The following is a 22,598-nucleotide window of genomic DNA, read 5'->3' on the forward strand; positions in this document are numbered from 1 at the left end:
TTATTGTTACTAAGACTTTATATTTTGTTAAATATATTATAATTAGTTTTATTTTTACATTTATAAAATTATATAATGTAAAGAAATATATCAAATAAATTTAAATCAATTGATTTGCGGTCAAACCTAGTTAATGGAATGACCTGATGACCCAAAATATAATCCGGTTTGCCATGTGGGTGGGGTTTCAAACATTGGTGTTTGATGAATTTCAAACTTAAAATATTTCCCCTACAACAACTAAACTTATTATCATCCAATGTCTATCAGTCTTCTGCTCCACCCATTATCTCCTCATATCCAACCGGCTAATTCTCCCTCAGCCTCCACCGCCGGTAACCATCACCGACGTATTCTCTCCTTAGCAGAAACATGTTCAGACATGTCTCAGCTCAAGCAACTCCACGCCTTCACTCTCCGTACTACTTACCCTGATGAACCCGCAACTCTGTTTCTCTACGGCAAAATCCTCCAGCTTTCTTCCTCCTTCTCCGACGTCAATTACGCGTTTCGGGTTTTCGACTCCATTGAAAACCATAGCTCCTTTATGTGGAACACTCTTATAAGAGCATGTGCTCATGATGTTTCAAGGAAAGAAGAAGCCTTTATGCTTTACCGGAAAATGTTAGAGAGAGGTGAATCGGCACCGGATAAGCATACGTTTCCGTTTGTTTTGAAAGCTTGCGCTTATATATTCGGGTTATCGGAAGGGAAACAAGTTCATTGTCAGATTGTCAAACATGGGTTTAGTGGAGATGTGTATGTTAACAATGGTTTGATTCATTTTTATGGATCTTGTGGATGTTTGGATTTAGCACGGAAAGTGTTTGATGAAATGCCTGAGAGAAGTCTTGTTTCGTGGAATTCGATGATTGATGCTCTGGTTCGGGTTGGGGAGTATGATTCTGCGTTACAATTGTTTAGAGATATGCAGAAATCGTTTGAACCAGATGGTTATACGATGCAGAGTGTTTTGAGTGCGTGTGCTGGTCTTGGATCTTTATCATTAGGTACTTGGTCACATGTGTTTCTGTTGCGAAATTGTGATGTCGATGTTGCTATGGATGTTCTGATTAAAAACTCGTTGATTGAAATGTATTGCAAATGCGGGTCGTTGAGAATGGCTGAGCAAGTGTTTCAGGGGATGCGAAAACATGACTTAGCTTCATGGAATGCAATGATTCTAGGGTTTGCTACACACGGAAAAGCTGAGGAAGCTATGAATTGCTTCGACTGTATGGTGAAAGAAGGCAAGAATGTTAAACCAAACTCAGTCACGTTTGTTGCCCTCCTCATTGCCTGCAACCACCGAGGCATGGTAAACAAAGGGCGCCAGTATTTTGACATGATGGTCAGGGAATATGGTATCGAACCTGCGTTGGAGCATTATGGTTGTATCATCGACCTTCTTGCTCGTGCAGGCTACATTACTGAAGCTATTGACATGGTGATGAGCATGCCGATGAAACCAGATGCAGTGATATGGAGAAGTCTCCTTGATGCTTGTTGCAAAAAAGGCGCTAGTGTGGAGCTAAGTGAAGAAATTGCTAGAAATATTATCGGAACAATGGAAGATAATCAAAGCTCCAATAGTAACTGCAGTGGCGCATATGTACTGTTGTCTAGAGTTTATGCATCAGCTAACCGGTGGAATGATGTTGGAATCGTCAGAAAACTAATGAGTGACCATGGAATTAGAAAAGAGCCCGGATGCAGTTCTATTGAGATAAATGGCATCTCCAACGAGTTTTTCGCAGGAGACACGTCGCACCCTCAAACAAAACAGATATACCAACAGTTGAAAGTGATCGACGACAGGCTAAGATCAATTGGTTATTTACCGGATCGCTCTTAAGCACCTTTAGTGGATGCCACCAATGACAGTAGCAAAGAGTATTCCCTCAGGCTACACAGTGAGAGACTTGCCATTGCTTTTGGTCTGATAAGCTTACCACCTCAGACTCCAATCCGTATATTCAAGAATCTACGTGTCTGCAGCGATTGCCATGAAGTTACTAAACTGATATCAAAAGTCTTCAACACTGAGATCATCGTGAGAGACCGTGTTCGGTTCCATCATTTCAAAGACGGATCCTGCTCTTGTTTAGACTACTGGTAGCTAAAACCTAGTCGCAGTAATTGAAAGAGATTGAGCATTAGAGTGGGACAAAAGGGAAAGAATGGTATAGGCAGCGTGAATCACTAACCGCTGCAACCAATTTTGTATAAATCATAAGTTTGGTAATCAAGCAGTATCTGTAAGACAATCCAAATCCATTCTTAGCTCAATTAACAAAAAACAATTGCAGCCAAAGCCTTCATTTCACAGCTCAGCTTCAAACAAAGATCTCACTTGATAAACTCTTCTGCTACTGTTACATAAAAAACAGAGAACAACTTCAAATGTCAGTGACAAAGCAACGATTTTGACTTGAAAATAGGACCAAAAGAAACTCACTTTTTGATGATTTTGGCACTAAGACGACAGTCATGTCTGCATTGTTAGGTGGGAGTTGAAGACGCAACGGGAAAAGCTTCCCGTTCAACGGACTACGAGTACAAACGATAACATCTTCGACATTGCTCTCTTCTTTCAATCTCATAGTCAGCTCTTCAACACCATTGCCTTTGAAAGTAAACGAACTTACCTCAACAGAATCATCTTCAACATCGCCATCATCATCCGCCACATGGAAGTATATCACTCTCCCTTCCGATTTGGGCGGCGATCCAACCGCCACTGAATCCGTTGACTGCCACATAAAAACATCAAGTCAACGAATCATCAACTTTGTAAAAAAAAATCATGATAACAAGATGTAATCCATGCCAAAACCGCCTAATCGCGATGCGTGTAGTAGCCGACTGAGCGGATTCTCAGATGGACCTAAAGCATGACACCATTTTCTATCAATTTAGATCAAAAGAAGATCACCTCTTGTCTAAAGAAACGGTTAGATCTGGAAGGAGATCCAGGTGTGAAATCAAGAGAATCAGAATGATGAAGCGGCGACGGAGGTAGCTGCAGCTGCAGCTGCTGTTGCTGCTGGTGATGATTGCAGTTTGCAGGGAGGATCTCAACAACATCAACATGCCAAAGAACCCATTCTTGAGTCGCCGATCTATGAGGAATATCATGAGTAACAGAGTTTCTCCAAGGAGGTAAACCACCGTTACCACGAAGGAAGTGACCATAACGAGTCTTAAGCTTAACCAAAGCAGAGTCTCTAATTGGTTCCCAAGCTAAAGACGAGTCAAGACGACTAGGATTAGTCTGTAGAACTTTTTTTCCGGTGGCTCCAAGAAGAAACGGTTTATTAGACGCCGTTAAGTATTTTCCGTAAGCGCTTTTGAGACGGATGAGATTTGTTGAGCCTGGGATTATCTCAACGGTCCATTTGGCTGCACCTGCTGAGCCGTTACGTTCTTGAGTTACAGATTCTTCGTCTTCTTCGGCGACTAGGTACTTGTCGTGGTGGCTACGCAAACGAACCGCTTTCGCCTTCTGAAAAATCTCCATTGTTAGAGAAAGAGATGTTGAAGATGGTGTGAATGTGGAGAGGTAATGAATTAAGAGAGCTGGACTTGAGCTGGGTCTTTGGGACCTTGTCTTTTTTCAGAAAAGGTATTTATTATTTTTATATTAAATTATTCATTTTTCATATCTTTCTTTTTTGAGTTATGTGTTTTGTCGATTTCACTCTTATTTTCTTCTAATAATTGTTGCTTTTTTGTTAATAAATATATTTGCGCTACTAGATCTCTGACCAGAAATTTTTGATTGGTTCAATGATATTTAATTCTTTTGTCTTATCAGGAGCAGATGCAATGAAGAGGGTCCATGGAAGACAATTTAGTTCTAGTAGACTAATTAAAAATGTAAAACAGAAAAATTAGTACTAGTGGTCAAGATAAGTCGTTTAACTTTCGATATGAAAGCATTATCCAGGCCGGCTTATATTAGTTAAGAGAGGTGAGACGGTTCGAAGGTCTAATAGAAAACTTCATATTTAAACAAAATTATAAAAATATAAAGCAATATTTGAAAAGATTATTAAAAAAATTCCAAAATTATCCCAAATTTGACATTTTACATGAATTAGTGAGATTTGTTTTTTGGTAATGTGAATTAGTGAGAATTTGAATAGTAATTTTAGGTATCTATTAAAGGGAGAAAATAGATTTTTCCTAGGACCCGTACAATTTCGACAAACATAAACTGAAAATAGTCCATAGATTGCATCATTATATAAATCCTAGCAAACTTCAGCTTATTTCATTTTACATGTACGCATTGCAATACATTTCTAAGAGAATCTTAAGATCTTGAAGCTGCTGATTGAGCTCTAACTTCAAGATCTTGTAGAAACTCAGCTACTTTATCGATCTCCGGCACCACATTCTTCACTGTTTCATCGGATAAGAACTGGTCGGCCCATTTACAAAGAGAATGAGTTTTTGTTTCGTCTAAAAGCTTTTCTGCTTTAAACTTCTCTCTAGCCTTCAAGAGAACCACCAAGCTTCCAAAGCAAATGTCCATATACCCGATTGCTTCACCACCAAAAAAGGGTTTCCCTTTGCTTAGAGAAACAAACGCATCCTCGAGTTGCAACAATCCTTCTTCCACTTCTTCCATGGCTTTCGCTTTTGTGTCTTCTGATTTGGTGATCGCAGCCACTCTCAAAGCCGGAAACCACTGCATTCTTAAAACAGGAGTTTAGGAATAACATATAAGCTGCAATTGCTTATTTACGTTTGCTTTGCGCGCGTCCCTATATTGTAATATCCTCTTCACTATAGCATAGAAACGCAAACGAAGACGGAAATAAACAATTGTGGTCTTAGTGTCAGCCTCATAGGCAGGCCCGGCCCTTTACACATTCTTGAGATACATGTGTATGGGGCCTCAACATATATAAGCCCATTTTTAACTTTTTTTTTTTTTGTAATGTTTATTAAAGACAACAAATGAATTAGTTAGAAGAAAGCATTTTAGAGGCCCGGATGTTTTATATAGAGGCCCCAATTTTTGGAAATTTTTTGTTTTTGGCAAATTTTACAGTATTATTTTATATGTAGAGGCCCCAATTTTTTATTTTGCATTGGGCCACAACTATTACAGGACCGGGCCTCCTCATAGGCAGATTAAGCATGATGATTCTTAATTAAATTTATGGATAAGAGTTAGAACATGCTTATGCTATTTAATTAAGAATAAACTAACATGCATGTATAAATACCAGAATAAACTTATGTTAGTATAGGAAGTAATTACCTGATGTAAACCAAGACATAAAAGTAGTTACTGGATTCGTTTGACCTAAGTTGATGTGTCACCGGGTTCGATTTGAGAAGAAGCTAGCTCACTCTTTGATCCAAACAAATCTTCTTCAACGTAATCATAATCGATTGATTTGAGACGAAGAGCGATCTTTGGTCTTATGGCGTATGGACTGTACCATACTCCCAATAGTTTTACTTCCTCTCTCTCTCCCATTTTATTTTTATTTTTTTTGTGTACAGACGTTTTCTTTTTTTTTTTTGTTCTAATTAATCAGTAAAGAAGAGGTTAAAGAAGAATGAAGAATCCTCCACGGCTCGTTTTTCTTCTTTTTTTTTTTGTTGGTTTCTATACGGAAATGTTGCTTGTCACCACAATATTATTGCAAGGGTCGAAATGATGCTAGGAGGTTTTCAATTATTGTTAACTAGGAGGTTTCCGCAGCAGTGATCCGGGTCAGCTTTTAATAATTTACATACATTTCTAACTAAGCTATACACATTTTTTTTTCGTTTTCTAATCTATACTAGTATTTTCGCAACACTTTGGTGACGGATGAGTAAAAATGCCAGTGGGTTAATCGGATATCATAATTTAGTGATAGATGGGTAAAAATTCTTCACAAAAAAATTTGTTGGGTCGGGTTATATTTAACTCAACTCATATACCAGATATTCCATATTTAATAATTTAGATATTTAGAAAATTTGATTATGATTTATAATTATGATTCTCCTATCATCTTTGTTTGATTTGTTTTTAACTATTTTTAATCATCATATAATACATAAAATAAAATAAAAAATCAATTTTTTTTCTCCATATACTGTAATTCGAAATTTTAAAAACGGACATATATTATCCAATTGACGAAAATGTGTGTTCAACGTTCTACATCGATTAAAATATTTAGACAATGATTCAGAATCATATCATAAATAAGAACATTAATAAAATAAATGAGTTTTTTGGCCGGACGGGTTTGGCGGGACGGATTTTTGAATCAACAATAATAAAAAGATTAAAATATCATTAATCCGCCGCTTCAATACGGATTAAATCCTTTTTTTTGTAATACCACAAATATTAGACATATTAAATCAGTCTTATTTAGAAAAGATTGTATAAAACCAAAAATTGTCCCGTGGTATAATCTATATATAATAGCAATCTAATAAATACCATTTGCACATCTGAACGGTTGCGTCTTTTTATCGCAACATTTCGTTTAAATCGGTTATTTTTTTACGGTTATTTTGGTTGCGTCTTTTTATCGCAATTTTCGTTTTAATCGGTTATTTTTTTTACGGTTATGTCGTTTCCAATAAATACCATTTGCACATCTGAACGGTTGCGTCTTTTTATTGCAATCTTTCGTTTAAATATTTATGGTTGTTTTTCTTACAGTTATTTTTGTACGGTCATGTTGTTTTATTGAATTTCTTCTTACGTAAACCAATAAACTACATATAAAATTGGTTTTATTTCATAGTTTACATATGGATATATTTAGTAGTATAACCTCCTTAATTATATCATTCATTTAACATTTACGTGATATCATGGGAAAACAAATATAATAGCAATCTCAATAAATGTCATTTGCACATTTCAACGGTTGCGTCTTTTTATCATAACTTTTCTTTAAAATATTAGAGGTTATTTTTTCGGTTGGGTTTTTTATCGTAACTCTTCGTTACAAATATTGACAGTTACTTTTTTTGTTTACGGTTATTTTTCAGTTGTGTCTTTTTTATCGCAACTTTCCGATAAATATTGGCGGTTACTTTTTTCGTTTCTGTCTTTTATCGCAATTTTTCGTTAAAATATTGATGGTTAATTTTCTCAGTTGTGTCTTTTTATCGTAACTTTCTGTTAAAATATTGACAATTATTTTTTCTCAGTTGTGTCTTTTTATTGCAACTCTTCGCTAAAATATTGACAATTATTTTTTCTCAGTTGTGTCTTTTTATCGTAACTTTCCGTTAAAATATTGATGTTACTTTTTTCGTTTGTGTATTTTATCGCAACTTTCGGTAAAAATATCCACGGTTATTTTTTTTTCGGCCATATCTTTTTATCGCAACTTTCTGTTAAAATATTGAAAGCTATTTTTTCTCAGTTGTATCTTTTATCGCAACTCTTCTTTAAAATATTGACGGTTATTTTTTCTCGGTTGTGTCCTTTTATTGCAACCCTTTGTTAAAATATTGAAGGTTATTTTTTCTTAGTTGTATCTTTTTATCGCAACTCTTTGTTAAAATATTGACGGTTACTTTTTTCGTTGACGAATACTTTTTCGGTTGTGTCTTTTTATCTTCACTTTCCGTTAAAATATTGACCGTTATTTTTGCAGTTGTGTTTTTTATCGCAACACTTCGTTAAATTATTGACGGTTACTTTTTTGTTGATGGTTATTTTTTGTGGTGTTTTTTTATCGCAACTTTCCGATACAATATTGGCAGTTATTTTTTCTCGATTGTGTCTTTATATCGCAACTCTTCGTGAAAATAATGACGGTTACTTTTTTCGTTGACGGTTATTTTTTCAGCTATGTCTTTTTATTGCAACTTTCCGTTAAAAATTAACGGTTACTTTTTATGTTTTGGTCTTTTATCGCAATTTTCCGTTAAAATATTGATAGTTACTTTTTTCGTTGACGGTTATTTTTTCGGCTGTATCTTTTTTATCGCAACCTTCCGTTAAAATATTGACGGTTATTTTTTCTCGGTTGTGTCTTTTTATCGCAATTCTTTGTTAAAATATTGACGGTTATATTTTTTATTGATGGTTATTTTTTTTTTTGTGTCTTTTTATCGTAACTTTTTGTGAAAATATTAACGGTTATTTTTTTCGTCTGTGTTTTTTTTTTATCGTAAATTTCCGTTAAAATATTTACAGTTATTTTTTCTAAGTTGTAACTTTTTATCGCATATTTTTGTTAAAATATTGACAGTTATTTTTTTGGGATAGTTCTATTTGGTCAATTATAATCGTATTTTTTCAGTTTACGGTTGTGTCTTTATAGTTGCATCTATTCATTTAAATACGTCTCTTCACTATATTTCATTGTATTTTTTCATCACAACTTTTTGTATGAATAGTTGTCTATTTAAATTTTCATGACTTTTGAACTCTATATATTTTTCCTTCTTCCTAAGTAGTTCCCAAATTTTTGATCTTTAACATAGATTATTTATTTTATGATGAATTTTAAAAAAATAATATGTAAAATGACTCCAAATTCTTTATTCTCTAAACTATTTCTAAACATACATTATTTTAATATTAAAGAAATTCTTCACATTCTTGATCTAACTTAAGTTTTTTTGGAATGATTATAAAAATGGAGAAGTTTTAATCGACTTTACATATAACATTCTAATGAAGTACCAACAATTGGACGGATTATATAGTGAATTTTTTTATTTAACTACTTTATATAGTAACAATGATGTTTTCTATTTTAAGGCAATATATATGGGTTATATAAAAAGAAATATTGATGTTGCGTTAACACTAATACAAAGTCCGAATATGAGATCTTGTGATTGGGCGTTTTAAATTTGGTAAGCGTCAAATGAACTGTTTCAAATGGTATGGTAATCCAGAAATCTTTTACATTATTAGGAAAAAAACAATGCTTCCAATTCGTCAAATGTTATTCAAGGAAGAAGTTTTTTAGTCAGCTAATTTATCAATATAAATACAAATTTATGAGATCTTGTAAATATTTATTTTTTTGTTATAGATGTAATTTACGTCATCAAATTTTATATTTTCTCTAATATATATAATAAAATAAATATTAACTTTATATTTAAAGAACAGTGGGCAATAAAAAAAATACCAATTCTCTGGCGAAGTTCTTAGTCATCCACAAGTCATTCTGAGTACTAACTCCATCCGAATTTTTGAGTTTTGACCTGCTATAATTTTTCATCTCTATATTATAACTCTTCGTTATGTATTTTTTCACTTATAAATAATTTACAATCATAAAAAATATTTCAAATGTGTTTTTAATCATCATTCTTCTTTTTGTATTTTTATTCATAAATTGTTTTAACATCTTTGGAAAATATTTATGATATAACTTTAAAACATAGTTAATTTTATATAATAATTCATATATTTGAATATATTATCATAATAATTTAATACATAAACAAAATCAAATATATTTGTTGAAAATGAGTTCCCCCGCGACATCGCGGGGTTCATAACCTAGTGTTACTTAATAACAATATTTATAAAATTTTAAAATATCATTAACATGCCGCTTTAATACATATTAAATTTTTAGTTTATTAAAATATAAATATCTTAGAGAATGATATGATTTGTAAACTTTTATATATAATAAATAATCATTAAATTTTAAAATAAAAACAAATCACGGGACGGGTTAAGAAATTATGGAACGGGTTATATTTTGGAAAGGATTTATATGGCGAACGAATTTGAATCAATATTTATATACCGCTTTAGTACGAGTTAAATCCTTAGTTTATTAAAAATTGTTTTGTGGACTCGTGATATACCGTTACTTAATAACAATTGTAAACTATAATATAAATAAATATGTTATAAGGAGATACAATTTACAAAATATTTTTATACTAACTTTAAAATTAAATCATCTTGCGGTGTATCGCGGGTTAAAATCTAGTTAATAAGTTAAAATAATAACAACAAAAATAAACTTTCGTTAAAAATTATGCATTGTAAGTCCGCGGGCCGGCCCGTTATTCGATGGACTTTGTGGAGATTGTACAGACATATATTTAGTTCACAGTCTTAACGTGCCGGTCAATGCGGTCCAAGAACATAAGATCATGTGCGGTGGGGAGAACCCCTTTTAGTCTCTCAAATATATTATTTTAATAATTTTTAAGTAGATTTCTTTTGTATTTAAAATTTAAACTATAAATCAAACTCATAACCAATTATGTTGAGATATGTGTCAAATGAGTCTCTCACAAGATTCTCAAAGTCTTTCTATTGAGAGACTCATTTTATTCCCGTTCTTACTTTTTTTGTTATTTTATATTTTTTTTGGATAAAAGACTCATTGTAGAGTCTTTGTCAAACAAACTTAAAGACTTAAAAGGACAGTTTTTTTATAAGCATCTAATCAAAAGTGGAAGCTAAATATGTCCACAAAAAGGCAAGAAGGAGAAGATTAAGACGACAATCCATGATGTAAATGTATTGTCAATGATTGATGAAGCCATACCAATGGCTTTCTCGTTAATTTATGAATATATCACTCCCTAATCAATATTTAAAATTTTCCTATATTAACTTTCCTTATTTCGTTTTCAATTACAACGATTTTAATTAAGAGACCGATAATGGGTTTGAGAATAAATAAGAGATCTTCTAATTTTGATTTTATAGATATAATTCACTAAATTTAGCCCCAAAAAAAGAAGAAGATATAATTCAATCATTAGGGAAAAAGAAAAAAAAGTAACGGGGATAAAGAAATTGGAATGGGTTTAATAACAAATTAGAGTTTAGAGAAAGTGAAAAGTGGAGCGGTCGGCCATGGAAGATGTGGAAGTCGAAACTAACCCAATCGAGATTTGTCTAGGGTTTTAATTTAGGGATACGATAAATGTGAATTCTCAAAGAACAACAGAAACAATTGTAACCAAAGATGGTGTTCTTGATCTTATTGATGAAAAGAGTTGTTTTGATCGTACAAGAGTTTGATCGTAAAAGAAAAGATGTTTGTGCTGTGAGAGCTTTGTGTAGTGTAAATTCTAGAGCGATATTCCTTTCCCTTCTGTGAGAGCCTTGAGTCTTCTTATATAGGGATGGTAAACCGCCTCTCTAGCGATATTCTCGGAAGATTTCCATTTATCTTGAAGTCCGCTTAGAATATCGCGGATTAGGATAGTTTCCTTATTCTTTGGGGTTTTCGGAAGTTTTCCTGATTTGAGTTGATCCTTCGAGATTCTCCCTTATCATTTCCGGACATTTCGGAAATGATTCCTCTTTTTCGGAAATGATGCCGTTATATTCGGAAGTGATTCTATGGAAGTGAATTTTTAACCAAGTCTTTGTCTCGGGTGACTCTGAACACTTCACCTCGGGTGACTCTGATGACTTCACCTCAGGTGACACTGAAGACTTCGCCTCGGGTGACTTTGCAGATTTCGCCTTGGGTCAGTCTGAAGACTTTGCCTCGGGTGACACAGAAGACTTCGCCTCGGGTGACTTTGCAGACTTCGCCACGGGAACAATACACATTTTACCTCAGGTAGCACTGAGACTTTGCCTCGGGGTAACTACAGTATAAGGCTCGGCAGTGTACTCCGAGCTGACTGTGTACCCCGAACTGACTGGCAGACTAACTGGCAGGGTACCCGAGCTGACTGGCAGACTAACTGGCAGGGTACCCGAGCTGACTGGCAGACTGACTGGCAGGGTACCCGAGCTGACTGGCAAACTGACTGGCAGGGTACCGAGCTGACTAGCAGACTGACTGGCAGGGTACCCGAGCTGACTGGCAGACTGACTGGCAGGGTACCCGAGCTGACTGGCAGACTGACTGGCAGGGTACCCGAGCTGACTGGCAGACTGACTTCCAGGGTACCCAAGCTGACTGGCAGACTGACTGGCAGGGTACCCGAGCTGACTGACAGACTGACTGGCAGGGTACCCGAGCTGACTGGTAGACTGACTGGCAGGGTACCCGAGCTGACTGGCAGATTGACTGGCAGGGTACCCGAGCTGACTGGTAGACTGACTGGCAGGGTACCCGAGCTGACTGGCAGATTGACTGGCAGGGTACCCGAGCTGACTAGCAGGATAACCCGAGGTGTTGAAGTTTGGCTCGGTCTCAAAGGATGGGTGAAATCCGACCCCAACAGTTAGCCCCCCAGCTCGTTGACTTGGGGAGCAAGTGTGACGAGCTTCATGAATGAGTCGACCGAGCCGTTTACCATTCTTGGTGCTTCATCCCTGACGGTTCGCATCTCTTTGGGAGACTGAGGTGGCTTGTGCGAAGAAGGCCGCGAAGAGGGAGGTCGCCGCCGAATTTACCCAGGAAGTCAAGGTGGCCAAGGTGAAAGTCGCTCTATTTGACCAAGTGTGAGACCGATACATGCACTTTATGCAGGAGAAAGCGTACGATGAGTTGATCGCCGAGCTGGAGAGCGGCAAGAAGATTGAGGATGAGAAGGAAGAAGTGCTGAAGTGGAAAAGCGGAGTACGCCGATGTTGAGGCTGAATACATCAGACTTGGTTCTTGAGCTACAGGAGGATCTGAAAGTTTTCCCAGGGTCTCCGGACTCTGTCCACGAAAACCTCGGAAATAGATCGATTAAAGGCAACGCAGTTGAAGTAGGTGTCACCGACTTAGGGATCAAGTGTAACGAGCTTCATGAACGAGCAGACCGAGCTGTTAACTTCTGCTTCGAGTCGCCAGTGAACCTGAGGCGGCACTCTTAGAACCGTCCTTTTTCTTCTTTTTTGGTTGTAGTGTAAGATTGTGCATGGATGACTTTGTCGTTGTATTTTTGCAAAGTAAATACAAACGCTATTTTCAAAGATCCTTGTCTTCGAAGAGAATACAATGATTTTGAATAGTTTCCGTATCGAAACATCTTTTTGTCCTAAGTATTATGTTGCCGGAGCGAAAGATAGATACCAGTGTTAAGATAAACTGGGTTTTAGTAGCCGGAGCGAAAGATAGGTACCAGTGTTAAGATAAACTGGGTTTTAGCAGAAAGATTTGAACGTTCACGGTCGCGACCCGATTCGATTCAATCGATAACCAGTGCTTAGAAGCGAACTGGGGCACCAGTGTTAAGATTTTACTGGGGTTTCTGAAGACAATTTCATCTTTGGTCGGATATCTTCGACCAGATTGTCTCGAATGCTTATATAGCGCGCTGTAACCGTGGAGGTGTAGATGAATTTAGTTCGCGGGCGTGGCCATCGCCCAAACGAACCGAACGGAGTTTAGACCGTGTTGATTTCCCGAGGCGAGTTTCGGGGTAAAGACCGAGGTGGATTTGATCGGATAAAAACCCGAAGTGTATACTTAGAAATATAGTTTGATAAAATTTGAATAGGAGTATATGAAACGTATAATTGATAAAGTTTGAGTGGGAGTATGGATATACGGACCCCACTCTCCCCCCCCTTTTTTGATAAGGGGAGGTAGCTGAACTCGTCCGAGGACGAGCTGCCTTCGTACCCTTTTCGGGGATCAAGCCACCCCGTAGTTCAAGCTTATGCGTACCTTAGATTTTTAGCGGTAGTATTTCCGGAGGTGTTTCCACAACTGGGATAGTCTCGGCTTCCTCGGGACCAGTTGTGACGGCAGTGGGGTTAGGATTCGTCATCTCCACCTCAGGCTCATCGGTCGCTTTGGGAGGAGCAAGAGTTCCGAGAATGGCCTCCAGAGCTTTCTTCTCTACGGCCGCCTTCTTTTCTGCAAGGTACTTCTCCTTGCTTCGGCCAATCTTCGCCTTTTTATGATTGACCTCGACTTTAGATTCGGCGACGATGTTTCGAAGTTTATGTGCTGCCATGAAGCACATCCTGGAATTCTTTTGGCTTCCCCATATCGTTTTCACATCGTTAGGCGTCGGGAATTTCAAGCAGAGATGGTATGTCGAGGAGACAGCTCGCATTAGGTTTAACCATGGGGTGCCCATAATGGCGTTGTAGATGGTCAGCTGATCTGTGACAGAAAAATCATCTATCTTCGTTATTCCACTGGCCTGAACTGGCATCTGAATAGTTCCGAGTGTCATTAGGGTTTCTCCAGAGAATCCAAGTACTGGCCTAGGAGTCTGGTTTACTTGCGACATGCTGATGTTCATTTGCCGAAGCGTCTCGCGGAAAATTACGTCAATAGTGCTGCCGGTGTCGATCAACACCCTTGATACGTCGTGATCTCCGATGGCAAGCGTGATGACCAGAGGGTCGTTATGAGGCATGTCGAGCCCATTTGTCTCACTTTCTTCGAACATGATTACATCGTTAGGTTGGTCGAATGGCCTTAACCAGTTGCTGGGTGCTTCGGCTCGTCTCTGATAGGCTTTGATCGCGGCTACGGTATCGGGGAAAAACGCTGATCCTCCCATTATCGTGTGGATTCTTTGTCGTGTTTCGTCACGCTCCTCGTCGGGTGTTCTCCGGGTTCTCTTCGGAGCCTCTGGCTCCCTTGGCTCGGGACCCCTTGCTGTGTCCACCTGTTCGGGCTGAACTTGTTCTGGCTGTAGGTCTTTGAGGGTTATGTTCGTCCCAAGCTCTCCGGCTAGAAATTTGGCCGCTAATATTGCTCCGAGACTCCTGCATCTGGAAGTGTGATGCCCGATGGTCTTGTGATGCTCGCAGTATTCTTTTTCGTCGCCTGGGGGTTGACATCTTGTCCAAGTGAATGAATCTCTTCCTCGCCCACGGCCTACGTCGTCTTGATAGTTGTGGGCTCTTGAGAAAACGTTCCCCTCGTGGTGCGTGTACGTTTCACTCTGATCCGGCTTCTTCTGGCTCTGCGGCCCTGTTTGGGCTTTCTCGGTTTTCTCGGCTCGGGGCGCCTGTTTCGTTGGCTCATGCCTCTTTGCTAGCAGCGCCATCTCTTATTCGTGGGCGACGAAATCCGAGGCTCGATGCAGCGCGTCGCGAATTGTTGTCGGTTTAGACAGGTTCAACTCTTTCCTGAATTCTGACTTGTACCAGAGAGCTTTCTTCAAAGCCGAAAGAGCGGCTACATCTGTAATTCCTTCGAACTTGGCTAGCGTCGATTTGAAGGTTGTGAGGAAATCTCTCAACGGTTCGGCGGGCTGTTGAGATAGGGACCACAGATCCGCGTCGGAGGTTCCGAGGTCGATGAGGACAGAGTATTATTTGAGGAATAATGTCGACAGCTCGTCGAAACTGTCAATCGAGTTTCGTTCCAATCTAGAAAACCACTCTAATGCGGGTCCTTTGAGGTGTTCCACGAACAGCAAGCATAGACCTGCATTCTTCTCCCCGGGCTTGAACCTGGCTCGGGCTACGGATATCACGAAAGATTTAATGTGACACTTCGGGTCGGTTGACCCGTTGTAGGAGTCGATTTTGAACTTCCCCAGATTGGACATCGTCGTTTCGGAAATTCTTTTGGTGAAGGGCGTATTCCGAGATTCTTCTAAAATTCGGTCGATGTTTGGTGCAGAGGATGAAACGCTATGTATCTGGGTTTTGACGAGCTTCATATCAGCTTCCGCCTTAGCTAGGGAGGCTCGGATCTTGCTGAGCTCGTCCTCCCTTTCGGATTCTTCGGCCCATCTTATGTTCTCCTCAGTTTCTTCATCGTCAGTGAGATCTGTTCGCTCGGCGGAGTTAGCTCTGGCTCGTGTACGCTCATCTTGCAGATCATCTGGCTCGTCCGTCAAGTCCACTGCGTCTGGCTCGGTGGGATCATCTTGGTTCTCGCGTCTGGCAGGGTCGGCTCGGGTTGCGACTTTGGTGTTGTCGGTTGGCGTCGCAAACGTGAGTCTTGTTGGGTTGATGCCAGGCAAGTCCCTCCGAGCTCGTGGCGGCCGAGTCTGGAAACGCGTGGTTTTTTGTTGCCCACGTGTTGCGATTTCGTCGACTCGCTGCGCCAAGGTTTTGTTAGCTTTCTCTTGGTCGTCAGCTTTCTTCCGGAATTTAACCATCAGGTCTTTCAGTTCGGCTAGAGTCGCTATGATCGTCGGATCGGCTTGAGGATTCTGAGGGTTCGGAGGGTTCGGGTTCCCTCCTCCAGCTGGTGGTGTCTGACGACCGTCTTTGTTCATCGTCCTTTTCGGTAATCGAGTTCTGCGTCTTAGGGTAAGAGAATTCTAAAGTAATCCCCACAGACGGCGCCAAACTGTGGAAGTCGAAACTAACACAATCGAGATTTGTCTAGAGTTTTAATTTAGGGATACGATAAATGTGAATTCTCAAAGAACAACAGAATCAATTGTAATTTAGGAAAAGAGTTGTTTTGATCGTACAAGAGTTTGATCGTAAAAGAAAAGATGTTTGTGCTGTGAGAGCTTTGCGTAGTGTAAATTCTAGAGCGATATTCCTTTCCCTTCTGTGAGAGCCTTGAGTCTTCTTATATAGGGATGGTAAACCGTCTCTCTAGCGATATTCTCGGAAGATTTCCATTTATCTTGAAGTCCGCTTAGAATATCGCGGATTAGGATAGTTTCCTTATTCTTTGGGGTTTTCGGAAGTTTTCCTGATTTGAGTTGATTCTTCGAGATTCTCCCTTATCATTTCCGGGCATTTCGAAAATGATCCCTCTTTTTCGGAAATGATGCCGTTCTATTCGGAAGTGATTCTATGGAAGTGAATTTTTAACCAAGTCTTTGTCTCGGGTGACTCTGAACACTTCACCTCGGGTGACTCTGATGACTTCACCTCGGGTGACACTGAAGACTTCGCCTCGGGTGACTTTGCAGATTTCGCCTCGGGTCAGTCTGTAGACTTTGCCTCGGGTGACACTGAAGACTTCGCCTCGGGTGACTTTGCAGACTTCGCCTCGGGAACAATACACATTTTACCTCGGGTAGCACTGAGACTTTGCCTCGGGGTAACTGTAGTATAAGGCTCGGCAGTGTACCCCGAGCTGACTGTGTACCCCGAGCTAACTGGCAGATTGACTGGCAGGGTACCCGAGCTGACTGGCAGACTGACTTGCAGGGTACCCGAGCTGACTGGCAGACTGACTGGCAGGGTACCCGAGCTGACTGGCAGACTGACTGGCAGGGTACCCGAGCTGACTGGCAGACTGACTGGCAGGGTACCCGAGCTGACTGGCAGACTGACTTGCAGGGTACCCGAGCTGACTGGTAGACTGACTGGCAGGGTACTCGAGCTGACTGGCAGACTGACTGGCAGGGTACCCGAGCTGACTGGCAGACTGACTGGCAGGGTACCCGAGCTGACTGGCAGACTGACTGGCAGGGTACCCGAGCTGACTGGCAGACTGACTGGCAGGGTACCCGAGCTGACTGGCAGACTGACTGGCAGGGTACCCGAGCTGACTGGCAGACTGACTGGCAGGGTACCCGAGCTGACTGGCAGACTGACTGGCAAGATACCCGAGCTGACTGGTAGACTGACTGGCAGGGTACCCGAGCTGACTGGCAGATTGACTGGCAGGGTACCCGAGCTGACTGGTAGACTGACTGGCAGGGTACCCGAGCTGACTGGCAGATTGACTGGCAGGGTACCCGAGCTGACTAGCAGATTGACTGGCAGGGTACCCGAGCTGACTATCAGGATAACCCGAGGTGTTGAAGTTTGGCTCGGTCTCAAAGGATGGGTGAAATCCGACCCCAACAGAAGAGAAGACGGGAAAAATCCAGAGAAGAACACAATCTTCATCGGCAAGATCCTTACATGATAATGATTCATCTCAATCAGACCATATTCCTGTGGACTTAACCACTGAGATACTCTCAAGACTTCCTGCTAAATCGGTTGGGAGATTTCGCTCCGTCTCTAAGCTCTGGTCGGCGATCACCACCAGTCAAGATTTCATCAACTCCTTTCCAACTCGGTCCTTGGCATCGCGGCCTTCTGTACTGCTAGCCTTCTATATAGGCAACATTCTGTTCGTTTTCTCGCTACACAAGAATAGTCCTGTTACTTGCGTGGGAAGTTACCAACATACAAACCGAATTATGGTTGCTACCGTCGTTTTGATTACTTGCGCGGCTTGATTTTATTGCAAGGTACTAAACAGCTCGTGATTTGGAACCCTACCGTCAATCGGTTCCTCACTTTACCTGAACCTGAAGGGACCAAAGACAATAATAGCAACTACCTAGGAGGGATTTTGGGATATGATCAGATTGATGGAAAATACATAGTACTACGCGTTCTTAGAGACTCGAAGATTTGCATTCTTACATTGGGAGCTCAAGGAAAAACATCATGTAGAATAATAACCAACGGTGTCCCTAGGCATCGATCTATTATACGTTGTGGGGAATGTATTAATGGAGTCATGTACTATGGAGCAACAGTTGATGTTGGGGATGGTTTATTAGAACACAATATAATGTGCTTAGATGTTAGAACTGAAAAGTTCAACCAGATAAAATTTCCAGAGGGTCGTTCTAGTGCGAATTATCATATGGTAACTTATGAGGGAAGGTTAGCCTTAGTTGAGACTCTTAACTTCCCTTCTATTGATATATGGATTTTGACGAATGGAGATAGACACGAATGGACGCATAATTGCTTTGATTTGCCTCTTTCTGAAATGGACCCAATACGACGCAAAGAGCCACGCTTTTGTGGTGTTAGTAATGCTGGTGAGCTTTTTTTTGCACCATGGATGTTGTCTGAATCGTTTAATATTCTATATTTCGATCCGAGGAGAAACAGTATTAGAGAAGTCTCGTTTGAAGGAATTGTGGGTGATGAATTTTGAAGCCGCTATGGATTTAGTAAAGACTATATTAACAGCATAAAGGTTTACCCAAATCACATCGAGAGTCTCATGTCTTTTTGAAGTAGCGTTTTCATCATTCAATGCTTATGAATATTTTCCCTTTCAATTACACTTTCTTTTGATATGATTCTCTATATGTCTTTGATTTTTTTATGTTAGTTGCTAGCTGAATAAATAACAATGGAATGAATGTTAGTTGACGACGATACGGATAAGAGAAGAAGAAGCGTGTCAAATCACATAGAGAATCTCATGTTTTTGTGAAGTGCCTTCATCGGTCAATGCTTATCAATGTTTTCTTTGTTTTTCTTTTTCCCTTTCGATTACATTTGTTTTATATGATGCTCTTTATGTCTTTGATTTTTCTAATGATCGATCTTTAGCTGATCAATCCTTTATCTGTGTGCCTCTACATACTATTGCATATATATGAAATGATGCCAGCGACTAAATCTCATAGAACAATGGCATGAATGTTAGTTGACGATATGGAGAAGAGAATATAAACGATTCTAATTAAGAATTGAATGTAAGAGAAGAAGAAGAGCTAACATGTCATCTCTGTTGGTTTATTGAAGAACTTTGATAATTAAAAGACAGAGAGACTTGACGAAAGAGAGAGGATCATAATTATGAAAACTGAAACTTGTTGCTATTTACATGACGAGAAAATGAGTTTAAATATAAAAGAAACAGACACTACAACACAATGAGTTGTGTCTCTTCCTACTTGTGCCTCTTGACAAATAACTACCTTAATATGAATCATGACTTAATACATAAAACCTTAATATAGTTAGAAACTCAATTATTGACCAACAATCTCCTTTGATCCTCGAAGTTTTTATGTTTTTTTGCAAATATAATCATCAAGAAGTCTGGCAAAGACATAGATGAGTTGAAAAAGATAGTTATTTTATATTTCACATTTCCACTTACTTTTTCTTGGTAAAAAGATGAACAATTGAGCAATCCATGTGAACGATTTGCAGACGGTTACCTCTATGATTTATCTGAACACTATACCGAATTCTAAGCCAATTGTCAAGTGAGTATATGCCCAAATTCCTACTTATATATTTAGCCTAATATTTTGACATTAGACTGCATAATCAACAACCATTGTTTGAATCAATCTTTCACTCAAAATATTAATAACATTTACATTTACATGTCAATGGTTCAGCAGAGGAAACAAGCCGTTTCCTACTTTGTGAATCAACGGCCATTGTCATGCAAAAATGCTTCCAGTTTCTAGGAATTACTTCTGTTTACAAGATTTGATGCATCATATAGCAATTAAACGACCCAAAAGGCAAAGGGTTTTTATCTGTTTTGACAAAAAATAAAAAGGCTTACTTTAGCTCTGAATTCTCTCTGTTTTCATTCAATGCCTTGATTAAAAGGCAAACAAAAATGAAAAACTTACAAATGCCAAAATTGGGATTGACAAATTCATGGGTATCTTTGTGATTCACCAGAGCACATCAATAGAAAAGAAAGACTATGAACCATGTAAGTGAAGAAAAGCAACTAGAGCTATCTTATCATGAAGCTTCTTTTATAAACAAACACACTAAATTAATGATTCTCTCAACACATCTCTCTACTTCCACATGAACTCCTACGTTAATCTAAAACTACGATGTTTCCACAAAAATAAATAGAGAATGCCACATCAACAAACAAAACGTTGAACAAGTAACATGAACAACTGACAAAAGGAATTCTTTTTTCATACAACTAAAAGGAGACGGATTCCGATGCAGAATCGCAAAGAACATCAAGACGAATCTGCATTGTGATATATAATTAGTTTGATATTGAAAAAGGTGACATGAACAATTGAAAAAAAAAGGGCTATAACATGCAAAATATGAATTCTCTGTTAGATGATAAATAGCAAAAACAAAATAATAATTGTTCAAAAATCAAAAGGACATGAATGAAAGCCAATGAATGAGAACAGGAGATGATGCAAAAAGTACATAACAAATAAAGTATTGCAAATGGAACTAAGAAGTAATCTGCCTCTTTCTTCTTTTGTTCTTCCTTTTTCTTTCCCTTTTGCCTTGTTGGTTGGTTTGTATGTGCACTAAACTGGGAGCATAAGAAGAGAATTCAGGTGAGTCAGAGCATCTAATTTTGAAAGATTTGAAGTATCCATCTTCTCCAATGATGTAAAGTGTTTGGTAGCGACAGGTCTCATTGGTAAAATATAAATATTCGTCTTCGGAAACCACAGCGACTTTCTTCTCTTCGTCAATGAAGAAGCTCGCAGGTTCAAAGTTTTTTGGAAAACCAATAAGCGGTTCGATATCCACTTTCAAAAATATGCTCCACGACACCGCATTGGGATCAATCTGATTCGTAATCCAAATCTCTAATGACTCAACTGTCTCGCTGTTCTGATATAACAAAGCAAGTTGCTCTTGTCTGACACAAGATAGAGTCACAGCCCCATCCTCATTATCATAAGAGTGAAACGGCAGAGGAAGATGCGGTCCAAATTTCTCTGATGTAAAATCAAAACAGAGTAAATAATTTTCAAACTTAACATTCACATCATTCTCTGTCTTTAGTAAATCTTGAGCAAAAAAGTAAGTATTTCCCTTCAAAGACACGCCCCAGGTATGTAAAAACCATGGGGGATTGAATTCAACAACCCTCCATGAATTAGAGTTAAAATCATATATTTCTAAGTATGGACATGCTGTTTTGACATTAACATAAGGAAACCTCATGATTTTGCGGTTACTGTTGTCGTATCCCAGAGTAAACATGTCACATGAGCTGAATTGTTTTCTGGCTTGAATCCATCTGATTTGCCCCAAATACGGGTTCCATACCACGAGTCTCCAGCGGTCCTTGGTAACGCATAGCAATAATCCGTCACAGTGAAAGACATCATATATTTCAACTTGGTTAAGTTCAAATATTTGCTTCTTTCGGAACCGGAGATCGACCGAGATCGACGGTCGAGATGAAAAGCACAAGAATAAGGAAATCATAAAGATCGAGAAGGATCCAGAAGATCATGATATTTGTTAATATCTTAGTTTATGATATTTACCATTATCTCTAAATATATTATTTACATTTATATTTATCTTAGATTAGGAAATCTCATCTCTATATAAGAGAATGTATTTTATACAATTATTCTTATGAGAGGCTATTATAATTCTTCCACAACACTTTTGTGTTCTTTATTCTCATCAATTTATCATGGTATCAGAGCCAAGATCCTTTCTGTGGATTTTGGATCCGTTACGTTAGCTTCCGCAAAGAAAAAAAAAAAAAAAAAAAAATTTGTTTCGGGAACAATGATGTTTTCTCGCCCTCGCGAGTTTAACTTCTCCTTTTGATTAAACTACTCGCCCTCGTGAGTTGGCTTTTTTTTTTAGTCTCGTCATCGCGAGCTACATCTGAATCTCGCAATCGCGGGTGTTATTTTCTATTACTTGAACCCTACGATCGGGTATAAACGTCGATGACCGAACGGCTGGGTTTTGTAGCCGCTTTGAACCCTACGATCGGGTATAAACGTCGATGACCTAACGGCTGGGTATTGTAGCCGCTTTGAACCCTTCGATCGGGTATAAACGTCGATGATGACCCGACGGCCAGGTATAAAAGCCGTTATTTTGAAGATTTGTCCAATCTCACATGTGTTACCACGTATGAGCTTGCCGGAGGGTATTGAGGGAACTGGAGATCGACCGAGATCGACGGTCGAGATGAAAAGCACAAAAATAAGAAAATCATAAATATCGAGAAGGATCCAGAAGATCATGATATTTGTTAATATCTTAGTTTATGATATTTACCATTATCTCTAAATATATTATTTACATTTATATTTATCTTAGA

At 38.8% G+C, this 22,598-nt stretch overlaps 5 protein-coding genes across 6 annotated transcripts; 2 read left to right on the forward strand and 3 right to left on the reverse strand.

The window, feature by feature from the left end:
- Positions 1–54: 54 nt before the first annotated feature.
- LOC9322732 (pentatricopeptide repeat-containing protein At1g59720, chloroplastic/mitochondrial) lies at positions 55–2,263 on the forward strand. Its single transcript, XM_021034634.1, has one exon. It carries the CDS (start codon positions 260–262, stop codon positions 1,853–1,855), a length of 1,596 nt encoding a protein of 531 aa, XP_020890293.1. The 5' UTR covers positions 55–259; the 3' UTR covers positions 1,856–2,263.
- On the reverse strand, positions 2,180–3,751 carry LOC9322733. Of its 2 annotated transcripts, XM_002888143.2 has the most exons (3): positions 2,936–3,751; positions 2,459–2,753; positions 2,180–2,372 (listed from the first exon to the last, which is right to left on the reverse strand). In XM_002888143.2, the coding sequence occupies exons 1-3, from the start codon at positions 3,518–3,520 to the stop codon at positions 2,350–2,352; spliced, it is 903 nt and encodes a 300-aa protein (XP_002888189.1). In that variant the 5' UTR covers positions 3,521–3,751; the 3' UTR covers positions 2,180–2,349. The 2 variants fall into 2 exon arrangements, with proteins under 2 accessions (XP_002888189.1, XP_020890318.1); XM_021034659.1 differs by lacking the exon at positions 2,180–2,372 and having other exon boundaries at positions 2,379–2,753.
- Positions 3,752–4,203: 452 nt separating this feature from the next.
- LOC9324253 (glutathione S-transferase U16) lies at positions 4,204–5,531 on the reverse strand. Its single transcript, XM_021034675.1, is given in 3 exon segments — positions 4,204–4,772; positions 5,276–5,358; positions 5,360–5,531. Coding segments are annotated over 3 exon segments (675 nt in total). The 5' UTR covers positions 5,498–5,531; the 3' UTR covers positions 4,204–4,318.
- Positions 5,532–17,613: 12,082 nt separating this feature from the next.
- On the forward strand, positions 17,614–18,856 carry LOC110230785 (F-box protein At5g18160). The gene is given in 3 exon segments (XM_021034676.1): positions 17,614–18,407; positions 18,487–18,516; positions 18,519–18,856. Coding segments are annotated over 3 exon segments (429 nt in total). The 5' UTR covers positions 17,614–18,275; the 3' UTR covers positions 18,786–18,856.
- A 1,828-nt stretch (positions 18,857–20,684) lies between these two features.
- Positions 20,685–21,613, reverse strand: LOC9322734 (F-box protein At1g59680). Its single transcript, XM_021034663.1, has one exon. The coding sequence runs from the start codon at positions 21,506–21,508 to the stop codon at positions 20,741–20,743; it is 768 nt and encodes a 255-aa protein (XP_020890322.1). The 5' UTR covers positions 21,509–21,613; the 3' UTR covers positions 20,685–20,740.
- Between the last annotated feature and the right edge of the window lie 985 nt (positions 21,614–22,598).

The sequence above is a fragment of the Arabidopsis lyrata genome (assembly GCF_000004255.2).
Source record: "Arabidopsis lyrata subsp. lyrata unplaced genomic scaffold ARALYscaffold_2, whole genome shotgun sequence".
NCBI lineage: Eukaryota > Viridiplantae > Streptophyta > Magnoliopsida > Brassicales > Brassicaceae > Arabidopsis > Arabidopsis lyrata.